The 18,184-nt window shown below is 56.6% G+C and overlaps 1 protein-coding gene across 4 annotated transcripts in view; it reads left to right on the top strand.

Annotated features, from left to right (window-relative positions):
* Positions 1 to 290: 290 nt before the first annotated feature.
* The window catches only part of LOC144946230 (voltage-dependent calcium channel subunit alpha-2/delta-2-like), a 150,725-nt gene continuing 132,831 nt past the window's right edge, over positions 291 to 18,184 (top strand). For 3 of the 4 annotated variants that reach the window (XM_078875097.1, XM_078875095.1, XM_078875094.1), the window contains exon 1: positions 313 to 488. In XM_078875097.1, the coding sequence (XP_078731223.1) occupies positions 370 to 488 (119 nt within the window). In that variant the 5' untranslated portion in view covers positions 313 to 369. Of the gene's footprint in view, positions 489 to 18,184 lie in introns of all 4 variants that reach the window. The other variant, XM_078875096.1, reaches the window with a different exon arrangement.

The raw sequence follows: 18,184 nt of genomic DNA, 5'->3' as shown, positions 1-18,184 counted from the left end.
AATCGTAAAGAAATGACATTTATAACACAGATCCGTGGAAAAATCTTAATATTTATTTGATTTGATTATTCTTTTTTTTTACTTTTCGTAACAGCTATTTTCATTGGAGTGTGACAGGTGAGACTCTGGCTCCCCTAACCGCACGTCCCTGACACCCACCCACCTACACCCACGAACCTATACCCACCCACCTAGACCCACGCACCTTCACCCACCCACACCCACGCACTATACCGCACGCCCACCCCCACCCACACACTTCACCTACACCCACCCACACGGTGTAGGTGGGTGGGTGTGGGTGGATGTCGGCTACTCCCACCCACCTACACCCACGCACGCACGCGCACTCTCGCGGCCGCGCTAAAGATGGCGAGGCTCGGAGCGTCGTCGCTGCCGCTGCTGCTGCCGCCGCTGCTGCTGCTGGTGGTGGTGCCCACGTTGCTCATTCGCTCCACTCTCGCCAACTCCTTCCCGCAGCGAGAGAGGTGAGTGTCTCGGCGATTGAGGGAAAGGGGGGGGGCACTGTGTAATTGTAAGGGGGGCCCAGGGAATCCCCTGCGCGTTATCTCCCATCTCGATCTCATCTCCTCGCCTCTCGCCGTGTACGCGCCCGGGCTTGGGGGAGCCGGGCGGAGGGCGAGGCAGGCGGTCTCCGTGTCTCCCTATCTGTCTGTCCTCCGTGTCTCTGTTTCTCTGTGTCTATGAGTTTCCGTGTCTCTCTGTCATCCGTGTTTCTGAGTCTCCGTGTCTCTGGGTCTCTGTCCTCCGTGTCTCTGAGTATCCGTGTCTTTGGGTCTCCGTGTCTCTGTTGCGTATCGCCGGCTCTCTCTGTGTGGGGGAGATGCTATCGCCGGGGCTCTGTAACCCCTATCGTAGTTGGGGGGAGGGGGGTACGATAGCAGTGGAATGAACATGGGACGCTGGCGGTGGGCGTGAGCGAATTCCCGAGTCCAGATGTCTCTGCAAAACGCGACGCCAAACTTGAGGCGCTCGCGCCACGAAGGGAGACAAAGGCGGCCGGGCGTGGTTCTGGGCCACCAACCGGTCCTACGCGTGCCGCGCGTGCCTTCGTAGGCGCTCGCAAACAGCACTTGCCCCTTACAGTCGGTTAAGGCTACACGGGGGTTCTTTGTCTTGTGTGCGCGTGTTGTATGTGCGGGGAGAGGTCGCGTCCTGCTCGGCGCATTGCGCTGCGAACCCCCGGCGAGCCGACTTCGATTGCCCCCCCCCCCACCGCCCGCCCCCAACTCACGACAAAAAACAGCGGAGAATATCCTGCACCGATTCCGGGGGCCTCCCCTAGGTCGACTCGGCGTTGAGAAGCGAGCGCCTGCTGCGGTGTGCCGGGAATATTGGCGCCGGGGGAGACGAAGGCCGCCCGCTCGGCGTGCTGCCGTTGGCCCTGGCGGCCTTAATAGGTGCTCGCTGACTGCACTTGCCCGCCGCAGTCCGCGAAGGCTATCGTGGTGGTGGTGGGGGGTTTTTGTCTTTGTGTGTGGACGCGTTGGGACACATGGAGACATGCTGGTACCGTGGGGGGGGGGGGGGGTCCGGTCCGGGTTTACCATATCGTCGTCAGCAGCAGCCATGTCAATCCACTGCTGGATTAAGGGCCTCCCTTCATTGACCGCCGCCACCTTCTCACGATCTTGCGACGATTGAACAATCCGCCCGTCATCGGAACGGATTTCATCGCTCCGTCTCTCTTGTTGGCACCTGATATCAACTCCGTTCCGTCAGCGCGTCCGTGCGTGTGAGTGTTGCGTAATTGGTAGAGAGTAGCAGTTAGTGCACTGCGCTACGAAGCCGGCCACTCTGGTTCGAATCCCGCTCGCGGCCAATATCAGTGACAACTCGTAACTGAACCGGTCCTGGGCCTCCCCTAGGTCGACTCGGCCTTTAAATGAGTACCTCGTGCGTCGCCGCTCGGGATACAAAGGCGACCGGGGCGCGGTGCTGGCCACCCACCCCCTCGTGTGCCGTGCCGGCCTTCACAGGCGCTCGCTACTCGCTTGCAGCGCCAGCCCGCTGAGGCTCCACTTGGGGGATCTTTGTCTTCATGTGCCATTGGCACATGCCACGGCTGCTGCCGTCTCGCCGTCTGCCTCGATCGGCACCGGGTCGCGTGGCTAACGCGAGAGGCCGTCGCGTAACGCGCGCTCGGGCGCGCCTCGGCGACCGTGAGACGCCTGATCTGCGGGGTAGGCAATGGTTATTTATGATCTCACTGTATACGTGAATTATTGATGCAACGTATCAGTCAAAGTGTAGGCACCGTCCCGTGTAAACATGCCGCGCGTGTGTGGAAATGCCTCGCACTGCGTGTGCCATCATCGTAACAATTATAAAGATATGACGGCGATTGCCAATGCACTGCTATCGAAATCATTTGCGTATTTAATGCAGGAGAGCCACGCTGAGTCTTGTGACCCGTTATCAGGAGGGTCATGCTGCTGCTGCTGCTACAATGAGGTCTTCGTTTGTAAGATGTTCTCAGCTGATCAACGCCTAGTTGTTTTCTTGATTATTCACGTGCCGGAGGAGGAAACCGGAGCGCCCGGAGAAATAGCCCCACGCATTGCGCGAGGGAGCAACGCTCTATCCCCCGTACAGACGGAACGAACCGGAGTGGAGATCAGTCCCCTTGCCGTGCCGCTTTCTGGTGAGCCAGGGGCACGACTCCTCCTCGAAGCGCACGGGTAGTAGGGAGTGTGGAACAGATGGAGATTCGTCCACACGTTGCTGTACCGCCTTCTCCCTGGCATAGCCACGACTCCTCCTCGACACCCATCTGTGTGGTGATCCACCAACCCTCGCCGCTGCCTCCACAGCGCTGGGTGACAGCCGTCAGTCACGTGCAGCAGCAGCAGCGTAGCCACCACCACCAAGACAAAGATCCCCCGTGTAGCCTTAACGGACTGTTGGGGCAAGTGCTGTTAGTGAGCACCTATGAAGGCCGGAACGGTACACGAGGGGGTGGGTCGCCAGCACCACGCCCGACCGCCTTTGTCTCCCCAGTGGCGATGTTTACACACCGCAACAGGCTACTCATTTGAGGTTGAGTCGACCTAGGGGACGCCCAGGACCGGTTCAGATAATCGTCACCGGTGTTGGCCGTGAGCAGGAATCGAACCCGGGTCGCTGGGTTCGTAGCGCAGCGTAGCGCTAACCGCTACACTACCGCTCCTACCACCACCACCGCCACCACTCCTACCGCCACCACCACCATCGCTCCCACCACCGCCACCACCGCCACCACCACGACGTCGCCTCGCAAAGCAATATCACCGGTCAGGGGGCTTGTTAGACCATACTTCACCAGTCCTGGCTAGTGAGTGCTGCTCCTGAATGGGGGGGGGGGTAACTAGGAGAGATTGCAAATCGCCATTGACGTTAGCCGTGAGCGGGAATGAAACGTAGGTTCGCGGGTGGTGCGAACTGCATCACCACCCGCTTGCCTGGCTGGCACGTATGCATGTTGAACTTCTTTCGCACCGTACGTGGCCCACCGCGCTCATTGGTTGTGCGTCGTGGGGTTGACATCGGACCATCATCCTCTGGGGGGGTCGATAAAATATGTACCACTTTGTACGGGAAGTCAACGCTGATTATACTATCATGGAGAGACTCGCCTAGCCGACATCGGAACGTGCGGTGTCCCCTCCCCCCAATGGCTCTTGCAGGGCTGTACACGAACAGGAAATGAGCACTCGATGGATGCCTCGGTACTCATTTGAGCAGCAGGAAATCAGTGCGACGCTGTCAGCTGACTGGGTCGCCTCAGCCTTGAACGAGGGGACCGGCTGCCTGATGGGTCTGCGACTCAGCACTGGAATCGCCTCTCGTGCTTTGTGTGCGTGCGCTTGGGGGAGGAGCGGTTGCGCAGTGGTTAGCGCGCTCCGCTGAGAAACCTGCCCACCCGAGTTCCGAGTCCCGATGACGACCAATAACAGCGGGAGCGAATATGTGAACCGCTCCTGGGCCTCCCCTAGGTCGACTCAGCCTTGAACGAGTACCTAGTTGTGGTGTGTATCAGCGTCGGCACCTGGGGGACGAGGTGGGTGGGGGCGTGGTGTTGGAGGTCACCCGCACTCACCGTCGTCTGCCGCTCCGACCACCGTGAGCGCTCGCCTGCAGAACTTGCCCCGACTGCCTGTTGAGGCTGCCCGGGGGATCTTTGTCTTTGTGTGCGCGCGCCTCTGCTGCACTTGCGTGCCCATGTGGACGCGACCTGCACGGAGCGCCGGGCCCCCCCTCTCGTGCGCTCGCCGCCACACGCGGACCCCCGCTGGAGGCGGGACATCTTGAGCCAGTGTGGAAACATTCGGGCTGGCCATGCTGCCTACGATGTACAGACAGTCTATATATATGTGTGTGTGTCGGTGATTAGTATACGGGAGATACATGTGTGTGTGTATGTGTGTATATGTGCGCATCTGTATGTATGTGTGTGTATGTATGTGTGTTGTAGCGGTAGTGTAGTGGGTAGCGCTACGCTGCGCTACGAAAACGGCGACCCGAGTTCGATTCCCGCTCACGGCCGACTGAGCCTAAACAAAATAATGAGTAGCTGGTGCGGTGTGTAAACATCGCCACTGGGGAGACAAAGGCGGCCGGGCGTGGTGCTGACCACTCATCCCCTCGTGTGCCGTGCAGGTGCTGCTCGCTAACAGCACTGGCCCCAACAGTCTACTAAGACGACACGGGGGATCTTTGTCCGTGTACACGGAAACGTCCCCGCGTGTCCACCTGCGTTCAGACGCGACGGTTCGGTCCACCACCCTCCACGTCGATTGCCGTTGATAATGGACACAGTCGCTAGCTCGCCCATGCGTCGAACAAATGCATGGCACGATATTTATTAAGAATATAAACAATCCTCAGCAACATCGACTTATATATATTTACTTTAACGCGTTTATAAACGTTGCTTAAATTCAATGAGCCACGAATGCAATCGGCACGCGTACAACCGTTCCCGATGTGCGTAACTGCATCTTCCCCCTACACATATACACAGCAGGGTACAGCTGTGTGGGCAACGGAGTTCAGACGGAGAGAGTACAACGTCGGGATTGCTGCATCGCATTACAAAGAGCCGAGCGTCCCCTTGGTGCCTCGTCGCATCGTTTGCGTTTGGTGTGGTGTGTGTGTGTGGTGTGTGTGTGTGGTGTGTGTGTGTGGTGTGTGTGTGTGGTGTGTGTGTGTGGTGTGTGTGTGTGGTGTGTGTGGTGTGTGTGGTGTGTGTGGTGTGTACGTATGATGTGTGGTGTGTGTGTGTGGTGTGTTGTGGTGTGTGTGGTGTGTACGTATGATGTGTGGTGTATGATGTGTGGTGTATGATGTGTGGTGTGTGTGTGTGGTGTGTTGTGTGTGTGTGGTGTGTGTGTGTGGTGTGTTGTGGTGTGTGTGGTGTGTACGTATGATGTGTGGTGTATGATGTGTGGTGTATGATGTGTGGTGTGTGTGTTGTGTGTGTGTGGTGTGTGTGTGTGGTGTGTTGTGGTGTGTGTGGTGTGTACGTATGATGTGTGGTGTGTTGTGGTGTGTGTGGTGTGGTGTGTGTAGTGTGTGTAGTGTGTGTAGTGTGTGTGTTGTGTGTAGTGTGTGTGTTGTGTGTGTGGTGTGTGTGTTGTGTGTGTGTTGTGTGTATGGTGTGTGTTGTGTGTGTATGGTGTGTTGTGTGTGTTGTGGTGTAAATGTGTTGACGTTCCACTGAGCGCCCGAATCACCCCAACGCGACCCCCCCCCAGCTGGAGTGGTTTTACTCTCCAACGCACCACCGCTGCCGCGTGCTGTATGAGTCGCGACTTGGCCACGTGCTGTGTTCACGTGACAAACCCCCGCTATTGATTGGCTGTGTCGGATGGTGGCGGATTTAATCGACACATTTACATTTACGCGATCTCTAACCCCCCATAAACCTTTGTTATGGACAATATCGGTCGCGAAAGCCACGTCCTCCTCCGACTACGAGTTCAACTTTAATAACGCCATCGACTTCCCCTGGGAGCGCATACGGCCACGAGCGTTCACGCGCACTCTCACAGCGCGTGAACCCTGAGCGCGTGCGTGTTATGAGCGTTCACGCGCACTCTCACAGCGCGTGAACCCTGAGCGCGTGCGTGTTATGATCGTTCACGCGCACTCTCATAGCGCGTGAACCCTGAGCACGTGCGTGTTATGAGCGTTCACGCGCACTCTCATAGTGCGTGAACCCTGAGCGCGTGCGTGTTATGAGCGTGCGCGTGAAGGCTGTCCATTTCGACAGCGTCTGCATCGTTTGACCATTTTTTGGCCAGTATTAAAATATGAAGAACATGAATATCGGAGCATTGTTTTGTTTGCATGTTCACCGCCACAAGTAACCGTGTGTGGTCAATGCGGAGACGTGGATCCTTGCCGAAGGTGTCATCTATTGTGCTGTTTGGAACATCTTCACACAACTCCTGTTGTGTTGCCAGAAGAGGTAAACACCCCCATTATTATTCATCATAGCGTCTGCATCGTCGTCATCATCAGCATGACAGCATGACAGCATGACAGCAGCAGCAGTCATGGTCAGTCCACTGCTGGATGAAGACGCTCCTCGCCTTGATGCGTGCAATGCAGCGGCACTGCGCCGATCACCCGAGCTGATGGCATCGTTCCATCTCCTGCGCGTCGCGCCTTCCCTGTGGACGCACATGGTGTAGGGATACATGATGTGCGTGCGCGTGTGGGTACACAGTGGGGAGCGGCAGCGTAGCGGTTAGCGCTGCGCTACGACCCTGGCGACCCGAGATCGACTCCCGCTCACGGCCAACACCGTGAGCGATTATCTGAGCCGGTCCTGGGCCTCCCCTAGGTCGACTCGGCTTCAAACGAGTACCCGGTGCGGTGCGTAAACATCGCCACTCGGGAGACAAAGGCGGCCTGCGTGGTTGCTGGCCACCCACTTCCTCGTGTGCCGTTCTGGCCTTCATAGGTGCTACTCGCTAACAGCACTTGCCCTAGTAGTCTAAGGCTCTAGGGGGATCTTTGTAGCTGTGTTTGTATACGTAGTTATATGTATACAGGTGTGTATATAAGGATGTGCGTGTATAAACGTGGAGCGCGCTACGCTACGAATCCGGTGAACCCGGTGAACCCGGGGTCGATTACCGTCCATGACCACCAACGCCGCTGACGATTATCTCAACCGGTTCTGGGCCTCCCCCTAGGTGTGTAAACATCGCCACTGGGGAGACAAAGGCGGCCGGGCATGGTGCTGGCCCCCCATCCCCGCGTGTGCCGTTCTGGCCTCCATAGGTTGCTCCTCGCTAGCAGGCTACCGGGGGAGGAACCTCGTCTTGTTTATAAGTCGCTGTTTGTTAAAATGTTAACCTCATCTGCCAAACTTGTTGAACACGCGACAATCACCTGCGCCTCGATTCGCATTGCCAGCAGCACTGGGCCGCTGCGGTAAAGTATGGTCAGCTCACCGACTGGCATGAACACACGGGGGGGGGGGGGCTGGCGGTGTCCTGGTGCAGGATGTCTTCATCGGCCAACGCTCATCGGCTAATCGATGAGCATCGATCGGCAGCATTCTCGGTGCGCCCGCGCTTAAGTCGCACGCTTAGCAATTAAAATGTGATCACCACCCACACACACACCCCCACATACACACACACACATACACCCCCACACACACTCACACACACCCCCCCCCACACACACCCACACATACACCCCCACACACACCCCCACACACACTCACACACACCCACACACACCACACACACACCCACACACATACACCCACACACACACCCCCACACACCACACACACCCCCACACACAGACCACACACCCCCCACACACACCCACACCCCCACACACACACACCCCCACACACACACACCCCCACACACACACACCCCCACACCCCCCCCCATCCCCTCCATCCCTCGATTCGTCCGCACGTGCTAAGGAGGGGAGGTTGGCGATGGGAGTGGAGTGTGTCACTTCACCCCTCCCAGTCACCAGAGGCCGCTACGTTGGCCACACCCTGAGCGCTCACCGACAGCAATTGTTCGATCGTAATCGCGACGCGAGATGGGGTAGCAATGTCTCTTGATCGATCGGTGCGGTAATCGCGGACGATGTCGTGTCTGGGGTGGGCCACTCGCAAAACCGCGGCGCGCGCGCACGAGCGCGCTTTCTATCGGCTCTAGCGTCGCACACACACACACGGCACGCGCACACACACGACACACACACGACACACACGACACGCACACACACACACACGGCACGCACGACACACACGACACACACACGACACGCACACACACACACACACGGCACGCGCACAAACACACACACACGACACACACGACACGCACACACGGCACGCGCACAAACACGACACGCACACACACACGACACAAAAACAACAACCGCCATTCGCCACTAAGTGGTGGTGACGTCACCACGACGCTTGTGCCAAGCCAAGTGCACCTTGAGGCCACGTGAAGTGTCGAACGCCCGCTGACAGGAGGTCACGGGGCAGACCCAGCAGGTGCCACGGGTCGACTGACCGAGATGACCGAGATGACTGGCTGATGCACCACCTGTGCCCCCTACTGTACCAACTTGCTGTGCTTTAGTCACCCGGCGCTCCGCTCGTTGTTGTGAGCGTCGCTCCTCCGCCCTCCGTTGTTGTTGGAGGGCGACTGCCTCCAACTGCCCAGTAGCGTCCTTCACGAGCCTCCTCCACTGAGGCCGATCTTGACACCGCTGGTACCAGTCATCGGCAAGTCTACTCAGCTCCACGTCCTCCTGTACCACATCACTCCATCTCTTCTCTAGCCCGTGCCGCGCCCGTTTAGCCCCCTCGATCCGGCCGAACAAAAGCTGTTTAGGCATGCGGTGGCTGTGCATGCGGGCTACATGACCCAGCCAACGCAGCCTTGCCTGCCGGAGGAGCTCACCGATGGGACTTTGCCCAGATCTTTCAAGGATTTGTGAGCTCCTCACACAATCCAGCCTGGTTAAACCCAGGATGGATCGTAGGCAGGCCAGCCTAAATGTTTCCAACCGGCGAAGATGCCCCATTAGGGGGGTCCACGTTTCGCAAGTGTAGAGAAGGGAGGGAATGACCGTGGCCGAGAAGACCTGAAGCTTTGTGCGGAGCGACAGACCAGGTAGCTTCCACACAGCGTTACGCAACCGATGAAAAGATATTGCCGCTCGACTGATTCGGAGTGAGACTTCTGCTGATAAACTGGAGCCGGTCATAAGCACACTGCCCAGGTATGGGAAACTCTCCACTCTCTCCACAACTTCCCCATCACCGATTGGGAGTTGTGGGGGTGGAGTGTCCGATGGTACAAAATACCCAGGCAGGTGCTTAGTTTTGGTGGGGCTGATGGTAAGGCCCCACCTCTTAGTGGCACACTCCAGTCTCAGCAGCAGCGTCTCCAACTCGTCTTCTGAATGAGCAGCTATTACCAAATCATCAGCATACATAACGTGGTTGACCAATAGGGAGCCATCCCTTGATTGTACCCGGGCATCGATCAGCCTCCCATTATATCTGTACCAAATGGAAATTCCTCCGGTACAGCTATTGAAGGCTTCACGAACTACGCAGTCGAAATAGAAGTTAAATAATGTGGGAGCCAGAGGACATCCCTGTCGCACCCCAAGGTGTACAGGGAAAGGCTCCGACTCCTGGCCACGTAGTTTTACCCGGGCCCGCTCACCATCATGAAGGTCCTTAATGATCGTGAGCAGAGGGTCAGGGACTCCGAAAGCACGAAGAACAACCCAGAGCTCAGGCCTACTGATGGTATCATAGGCCTTGACCAGGTCAATCACACGACACACACACACACACGACACGCACACATACGACACGCACGACACACACACACACGACACGCACACACACACACGACACACACGACACACACGCACGACACACACACACGACACACACGCACGACACACACACACGACACACACACACGCACACACGACACATACACGCACACACACACACGCTCCACGGCAGGCGAATTGCTCGGTGACGCGTGGATGGAACTCGCCGAGCGGCAGCAATCGGCCTGCGCGCTCCAATGTTTGGGACCCAGATTCGAGAGTAAAATTTCGTTCTGTCGTGTTGCGTGCGCACGCTCGTACGTGCGACTTCTTTCGCACCGTACGTAGCCCACCCGCGCTAACTGGAGGCGCGCTAATGACAGGATCTTCAGGCGTCTGTGCCCGTTCTGGGACGTGATCGTGACGTTCGACGTTGAACTCGTGAGTGGGTGGTGATGACACTGCTGCTGCACTCGTAGTGGTGGTGATGACACTGCTGCTGCACTCGTAGTGGTGGTGGAGAAGCTCAAATGATCACGTTGACAACTCGGCACGGCCGTGCCAATGGGGCCGTTAGCGGCACGACACACGAGGGGGTGGGTGGCCAACACCACGCCCGGCCGCCTTTGTCTCCTCTAGTGGCGATGCTTACTACACACCGCTGCCGCCAGGTACTCATTTGAGTCCGAGTCGATCTAGGGAAGGCCCAGGGCCGGTGCAGATCATCGTCGGCTGTGTTGGCCGTGAGCGGGAATCAATCCCGGGTGGGCAGGTTCGTGGCGCAGCGTAGGGCTAAGCGCTTCACCACCGCTCCCCCAGAGACGAAGGGTCCACATGCGGGCAGTCTATAATAACAACGACGCAGTACAGTACAGTATATATACGCAGTTGGCATACAGATCCCGCGTAGCCTTTATATCAAGGCCGTAGCCATGGAGTCAACATTGGGGGGGAACAAATCTTCCAGGGGGTCTGGGGGTCACAACCCAGAAAAAAAATCTAAATTTGAAAAAATCTAAATTTCCTGCCTAAAAGATTAAAAATTCACTAACACACGGGATGGACTTTTTTATTTATTTTGTACAATAATGTCTAATAGTGTATTGTACTACATTGCTCTGTTTTTACTTTTTTACCTTTTCTTATGTAATGGCAGAGATTAGGGATTAATAAAGAACAACCATAACCACAATCATATAACAGAAATGTATGCATTGATTTATATGAAGACAAGTCCAGATATTGTGGCCAAGGTTTTGCAAATTGTTGTTTTTATTTACATAGCATAGCAATTATTTTTTATAGCAATATATTGGGGGGACATTTTGAGCATATTTGAATATTGGGGGGGTGTGTGTCCCCCCCCCCCACCAATATACAGTCAGGGAAAAAGTATTTGATCCCCTGCTGATGTTGTACGTTTGACCACTGACAAAGAAATGATCAGTCTATAATTATAATGGTAGGTTTATTTGAACAGTGAGAGACAGAATAACATAAACAAAATCCAGAAAAACGCATGTCAAAAATTGTATAAATTGATTTGCATTTTAATGAGGGAAATAAGTATTTGACCCCTCTGCAAAACATGACTTAGTACTTGGTGGCAAAACCCTTGTTGGCAATCACAGAGGTCAGACGTTTCTTGTAGTTGGCTACCAGGTTTGCACACATCTCAGGAGCGATTTTGTCCCACTCCTCTTTGCAGATCTTCTCCAAGTCATTAAGGTTTCAAGGCTGACGTTTGGCAAACTCTAACCTTCAGCTCCCTCCACAGATTTTCTATGGGATTAAGGTCTGGAGACTGGCTAGGCCACTCCAGGACCTTAACGTGCTTCTTCTTGAGCCACTCCTTTGTTGCCTTGGCCGTGTGTTTTGGGTCATTGTCATGCTGGAATACACATCCACCACCCATTTTCAATGCTCTGGCTGAGAGAAGGAGGTTCTCACCCAAGATTTGACGTTACATGGCCTCGTCCATCGTCATTTTGATGCGGTGAAGTTGTCCTGTCCCCTTAGCAGAAAAACACCCCCAAAGCATAATGTTTCCACCTCCATGTTTGACGGTGGGTATGGTGTTCTTGGGGTCATAGGCAGCATTCCTCCTCCTCCAAACACGCGAGTTGAGTTGATGCCAAAGAGCTCAATTTTGGTCTCATCTGACCACAACACTTTCACCCAGTTGTCCTCTGAATCATTCAGATGTTCATTGGCAAACTTCAGACGGGCATGTATATGTGCTTTCTTGAGCAGGGGGACCTTGCAGGCGCTGCAGGATTTCAGTCCTTCACGGCGTAGTGTGTTACCAACTGTTTTCTTGGTGACTATGGTCCCAGCTGCCTTGAGATCATTGACAAGATCCTCCCGTGTAGTTCTGGGCTGATTCTTCACCGTTCTCATGATCATTGCAACTCTACGAGGTGAGATCTTGCATGGAGCCCCAGGCCGAGGGAGATTGACAGTTCTTTTGTGTTTCTTCCATTTGCGAATAATCGCACCAACTGTTGTCACCTTCTCACCAAGCTGCTTGGCGATGGTCTTGTAGCCCATTCCAGCCTTGTGTAGGTCTACAATCTTGTCCCTGACATCCTTGGAGAGCTCTTTGGTCTTGGCCATGGTGGAGAGTTTGGAATCTGATTGATTGATTGATTGCTTCGGTGAACAGGTGTCTTTTATATAGGTAACAAGCTGAGATTAGGAGCACTCCCTTTAAGAGTTTGCTCCTAATCTCAGCTCGTTACCTGTATAAAAGACACCTGGGAGCCATAAATCTTTCTGATTGAGAGGCGGTCAAATACTTATTTCCCTCATTAATATGCAAATGAATGTATAACATTTTTGACATGCGTTTTTATGTATTTTGTTGTTGTTATTCTGTCTCTCACTGTTCAAATAAACCTACCATTAAAATTATAGACTGATCATTTCTTTGTCAGTGGGCAAACGTACAAAATCAGCAGGGAATCAAAAACTGTTTTCCCTCACTGTATATTATAATTACGGCCTTGCTTTATAGACTGCAGGGGCGAGTGCTGTTAGCGAGCACCCATCACGGCTAACGCGGCACACAAGCGGGCTTGGTTGTCGCCAGGAGCATGCCCGGCCGCCTTTGTCTCCCCAGTGGTGTATTGTGTTTGCCACACGACGCTTCTGATGAGTGGATGCACACTGGATGCCGCGTGCAGAGAGAGATGTGTTTTTTTTACCCCAGGGGTAATTGCGGTCACGTTCACCACCGAATGCCTAGAGCAGGTCCTGATGACGCTGGGTGTATTCTCCAGCTAAACGTCGGGCAACATTCTAAACGTTTGTCAGCTTTTCAACTTAACGGCGTCACTGACATCTCGACTCCGTTTGGCTTCTGTCGTGCGGTGGAGTTTGTGCGCGGCTCCACTCGCAGCCCGTAGCCGTGGGACGGGGCCAGTGACGTAGACGGTGCGAGGTAGACGGTGGTGGTCGTGATGAAGAGAGGGTGGTGGTGATGATAAAGAGAGGGTGGTGGTGGTGATGATAGGGTGGTGGTGGTGAAGAGAGGGTGGTGGTGATGATGAAGAGAGGGTGGTGGTGGTGATGAGAGGGTGGTGGTGGTGAAGAGAGGGTGGTGGTGGTGAAGAGAGGGTGGTGGTGGTGAAGAGAGGGTGGTGGTGATGATAACGAGAGGGTGGTGGTGGTGGTGGTAACGACGTGAGGGTGGTGGTGGTGGTGGTGGTGGTGAAGAGAGGGTGGTGGTGGTGATGATGAAGAGAGGGTGGTGGTGGTGGTAACGACGTGAGGGTGGTGGTGGTGGTGAAGAGAGGGTGGTGGTGGTGGTGGTGGTGAAGAGAGGGTGGTGGTGCTGGTGAACAGAGGGTGGTGGTGGTGATGAGAGGGTGGTGGTGGTGATGAGAGGGTGGTGGTGGTGATGAGAGGGTGGTGGTGGTGATGATGAAGAGAGGGTGGTGGTGGTAACGACGTGAGGGTGATGGTGGTGGTGAAGAGAGGGTGGTGGTGATGATGAAGAGAGGGTGGTGGTGGTGGTAACGACGTGAGGGTGGTGGTGGTGAGGATGGTGAGAGGATGATGATGATGATGAGAGGGGAGGAGGGAGCGAACTGACGTGAGCTGCACGGAGGAGCTGCGTCTGTCTTCAGAGGGGGCGGCGGCGGGGGAGGGACTCAGAGTGGGGGGGGGGGCACACACACACAGACGTCACGTGGTTTACGGGAGGCTCGAGCTGGTGCAGGTGAACATTGCGCCTGGACGATGCACCTCGACACAAGCTGAGTGTGACTCGTACCCAGGGGGGACGGGCATACAGGGGCGTGGGTGGCCAGCGCCACGCCCGGCCGCCTTTGTCTCCCCAGTGCTCATGTCTACGCACCATGGTTGAGTCGACCTAGTTCGAGGCGCAGGACGAGTTTAAGCATCCGCCACTGATTCTTTGGTCGTGAGCGAGAATCCAACTCGGGTGGCCGGGTTCGTAGTGCGCCTCGCTAACACTGCACAACAGTTCCCCGTGCACACACGCACGCAGACACACACAGACACACGCACACAGACACACGCACACAGACACACACAGACACACGCACACAGACACACACAGACACACGCACACAGACACACGCACACAGACACACGCACACAGACACAGACACACGCACACAGACACGCACACAGACACGCACACAGACACACACACACAGACGCACACAGACACACGCACACAGACACACGCACACAGACACACGCACACAGACACACGCACACAGACACACACACACACAGACACACGCACACAGACACACGCACACAGACGCACGCACACAGACACACACAGACACACGCACACAGACACACGCACACAGACACACGCGTGCACACGCATCCACCCCCACGCATTATTGGTGTGAACCCCCAGGGACACGTGTCTTGGCGGGTCTGTAACTCAGCACTGTATCGGGGGGGGGGGGGGGATGCCGCAGTGGTTAGCGCGCTCCGCTGAGAAACCTGCCCACCCGAGTTCGAGTCCCGATCACGACCAATAACAGCGGCAGGGAATGTGTGAACCGCTCCTGGGCCTCCTCTAGGTCGACTCAGCCTTGAACGAGTACCTGTTTGCGGTGTGTATTCAACGTCAGCAGTGGGGAAGACAAAGGCGGCCGGGCGTGTTCCCGGCTACCCACATTCTCCGCCGTTTGCCGTTCCAACCTTCACAGGTGCTCCCTAACAGCACTCACGCCGACTGCCTATGAAGGCTACATGGGGGATCTTTGTCTTTGTGTGCGCCCGTGTAATCCTGTGCCTTTTCATTTCCATCCTCGCCACTCCACCCACGTGGAGCTCCGGGTCTTCCCGGCCACAGTCGCGTTGCGCTCCCTTCCTCTATGCCTGCGAGACGTGCACCCCCTCCCCTGATGGAACATCTGCGCCGGTTTGACACATTCAGGCTGGCCCTGTCATACGTGTCACCCTGGGTTTAGCCAGACTCGAGTACAGTGTGAGGAGCTCCCACATTCTTGGAAGATCTGGATGCAGTCTCATTCGGTGTTGGCTGCGTCACGTAGCCCGCGTTCCCCGTCAGCGCATGCCCAAGCATCTTTAATTTGGTCGGATCGAGGGGGCTAAACGGGCGCGGCACGGGCTAGAGAAGAGATGGAGCTGATGTGGTACAGGAGGATGTGGAGCTGAGTAGACTTGCCGATGACCGGTACCAGTGGTGTCAAGAACGGCCTCTGTGGAGGCCGTGAAGGACGCTGATACTGGGCAGTTGGAGGCAGTCGTCCTCCAGCAACAACGGAAGGCACAGGAGCGACGCTCACAACAACGAGCGGAACGCCGGATAGCTAAAACGCAGCAAGTTGGCACAGTTTAGGGACACAGGTGGTGCATCTGCCAGTCATCTCAGTCAGTGAACCCCGTGACACCTGCTGGGTCTATCCTGTGACCACCCGCCAGCAGCCAGCCTTCAACATTTCACGTGGCGGCCTCAATGTGCACCTAGGCTGGCACGAGCGCGGCGTTGACGTCACAGCGGCTGTTGCTGTGTCGCACAGCCCCCCCCCCCATCCCCGCCCCCTCCCGTGCTGCGAGGATGAAGATGAGGGGGGCTCTGTGCGTCTGCAGTGGCCATCCTGAGGTGGCCTCTGTTCATTAGCGGGCTCCAGACGCAAGTGGGTGAGGATGCGCGTGTGAGTGTGCGTGCAGCAGCAGCAGCAGCCTCTCGTATCCCCTCCGTTATTGATTCCGAGCCCTTCCGATCTCATCTGCCCACACACGGCAATCGTGCGCCTGCAAGTGTGGCGGTGAGAGCTGTGCTGCGAACCCGGCGACCCGAGTTCGATTCCCGCTCGCCGCCAACACCGGTGACGATGATCAACACTGGTACCGGTGCGGTGTGCAGTAAACATCGCCACTGGGGAGACAAAGGCGGTCGGGCGTGGTGCTGGCCGCGCACGCGCGCTCAGTGATTAAGGCGTGCGGTCACGCACTGCCACGTGACCACACGCAGCAGTGTGTACGGTCACGGAGCGGTGCGTGTGCAGCCGGGCGTGGTCATTTACAATCAATTTGTTCGGCTCGTTACAACGCCACACGCCTGCCCCTCTCCTCTGTAATAACGCCTTGCGCCGTGTATGTGTGCGCGTGCGCGTGTGCGCGTGCGTGTGTGTGCGCGTGTGTATGTGCGTGTGTGTGGCAGTGTGAGTGTATGGGGAGCGGTGTCGCAACGGTTAGCGCGCTGTGCTGTGAACCCAGTGAGCCAAGCTGGATTCCTGCTCTCGACCAACACCAGGGACGATTGTTTGAACCGGTCTTGGGCCCTCCCCTAGGTCGACTCAGCCTCAAATGAGTGCCTGGTGCGGTGTAAACATCGGCACTGGGGAGACAAAGGCGGCCGGGCGTGCTGCTGGCCACCCACCCCCTCGTGTACCGTTCCGGCCTTCATGGGTGCTACGACTCGCTAACAGCACTTGCCCCAACAGCCTGCTAAGGCTATACGGGGGATCGTTGTCTTTGTGTGGGGAGCGGCGGCGCAATAGTTAGCGCACTGCGCTGTGAAACCCCGACGACGACGATGGCGCGAGTTCGATTCCCGCTCGCGGCGAATGCAATCGGTGACGAATATCTGAACCGGTTCGAGGTCGACTCAGCCTTAAATGGGTACCTGGTGCGGTGTCGGTGTATTTGCATTGGGGGGGCGGTGACGCTGTGGTTAGCGCACTGCCCGATAGACCCGGCCACCCCAAATCGACGCGGCTCACGGCCACCAACGTCGGTGACGATTGTAGGAACCGTTCCCGAGCCTCCCCTAGGTCGACTCAGCCTTAAAATACTAGCTGGTGCCGTGTGGTAAACACCTCGGGAGACAAAGGCAGCCGGGGCATCGGCGTTGACCTTCACGAGGCCCTTCAGAGGCGGGCCGTGCCGGCCTTCGTGTGTGCAGCACTCGCCCCAGCAGTCTGCGAGAAGGCTACAAGCAGTATCACACGCGGCAGGGGCAGCTGCTGGAACCCGGAGCGGAACCCCGGGCTCGCTCGGCGGCCGCGGCGGCTCTGACCTCTAGCCCGGTGGCGACCTGTGTGCCGTGGAGTCATGTGAAAGTGTCGTCGGCGGCGGCGTCTCGTTTCGCGGGGGTTGCTGGTGACCTCGCGTGACATTCACCGCCCACGCCCCCCCCCGGCTGGTTAGGCAGCAGCAATGCAGCTGCTGCCCATCGTTAACGCGGCGCTAATGACGCCCGCTGATGAGATGACGCGATCCATCGTGAGAGTGTCACGCGGCAAAACGCCGCCGCAACCACCGCCCACCACGCGGTGGTCATGAGCGAGGTGGTCACGTGGCGGTGGTCACGTGGCGGTGGTTACGCGGCAGCGGTCACGTGGCGGTGGTCACGTTATAGTGGTCACGTGGCGGTGGTCACGAGCGAGGTGGTCACGTGGCGGTGGTCACGTGGCAGTGGTCACGCGGGAGTGGTCACGTGGCGGTGGTCACGCTCATGAGCACACGAACTTGCAATGAACAACGACGCATGGAGATGTGAGGACGCGCTGCGCGGTCCCCACACTTCACCCCACACAGAGAGCGGCGAATGCGACGAGGCCTGTGCAAGGGCTGCGTGTGCCCTTGTCATATGGCGACAGCGTGAACAGAGAGAGATGGGGGGGTCTTTGTCTAATACACATCTGGCAGCTCGCCAACAATCGGTTCAAGCAGCGTCTGACTCTGCTGCTGATGAGAGACTGAATGTCAAAACCGGGCCAGAGTTGCGCTTGCTGAAATCGCGGCTGATGGGATGTGTAAAGATTACTCGGTGAGTTTGTGTTGTGGCGGGGAGCGGTGGTGGAGCGGTTAG

This window comes from Lampetra fluviatilis, chromosome 40 (assembly GCF_964198595.1).
Source record: "Lampetra fluviatilis chromosome 40, kcLamFluv1.1, whole genome shotgun sequence".
Taxonomy (NCBI): Eukaryota; Metazoa; Chordata; class Hyperoartia; order Petromyzontiformes; family Petromyzontidae; genus Lampetra; species Lampetra fluviatilis.
Note: the sequence above shows the minus strand (reverse complement) of the source record. Positions and strands in the feature narration are given on the sequence as shown.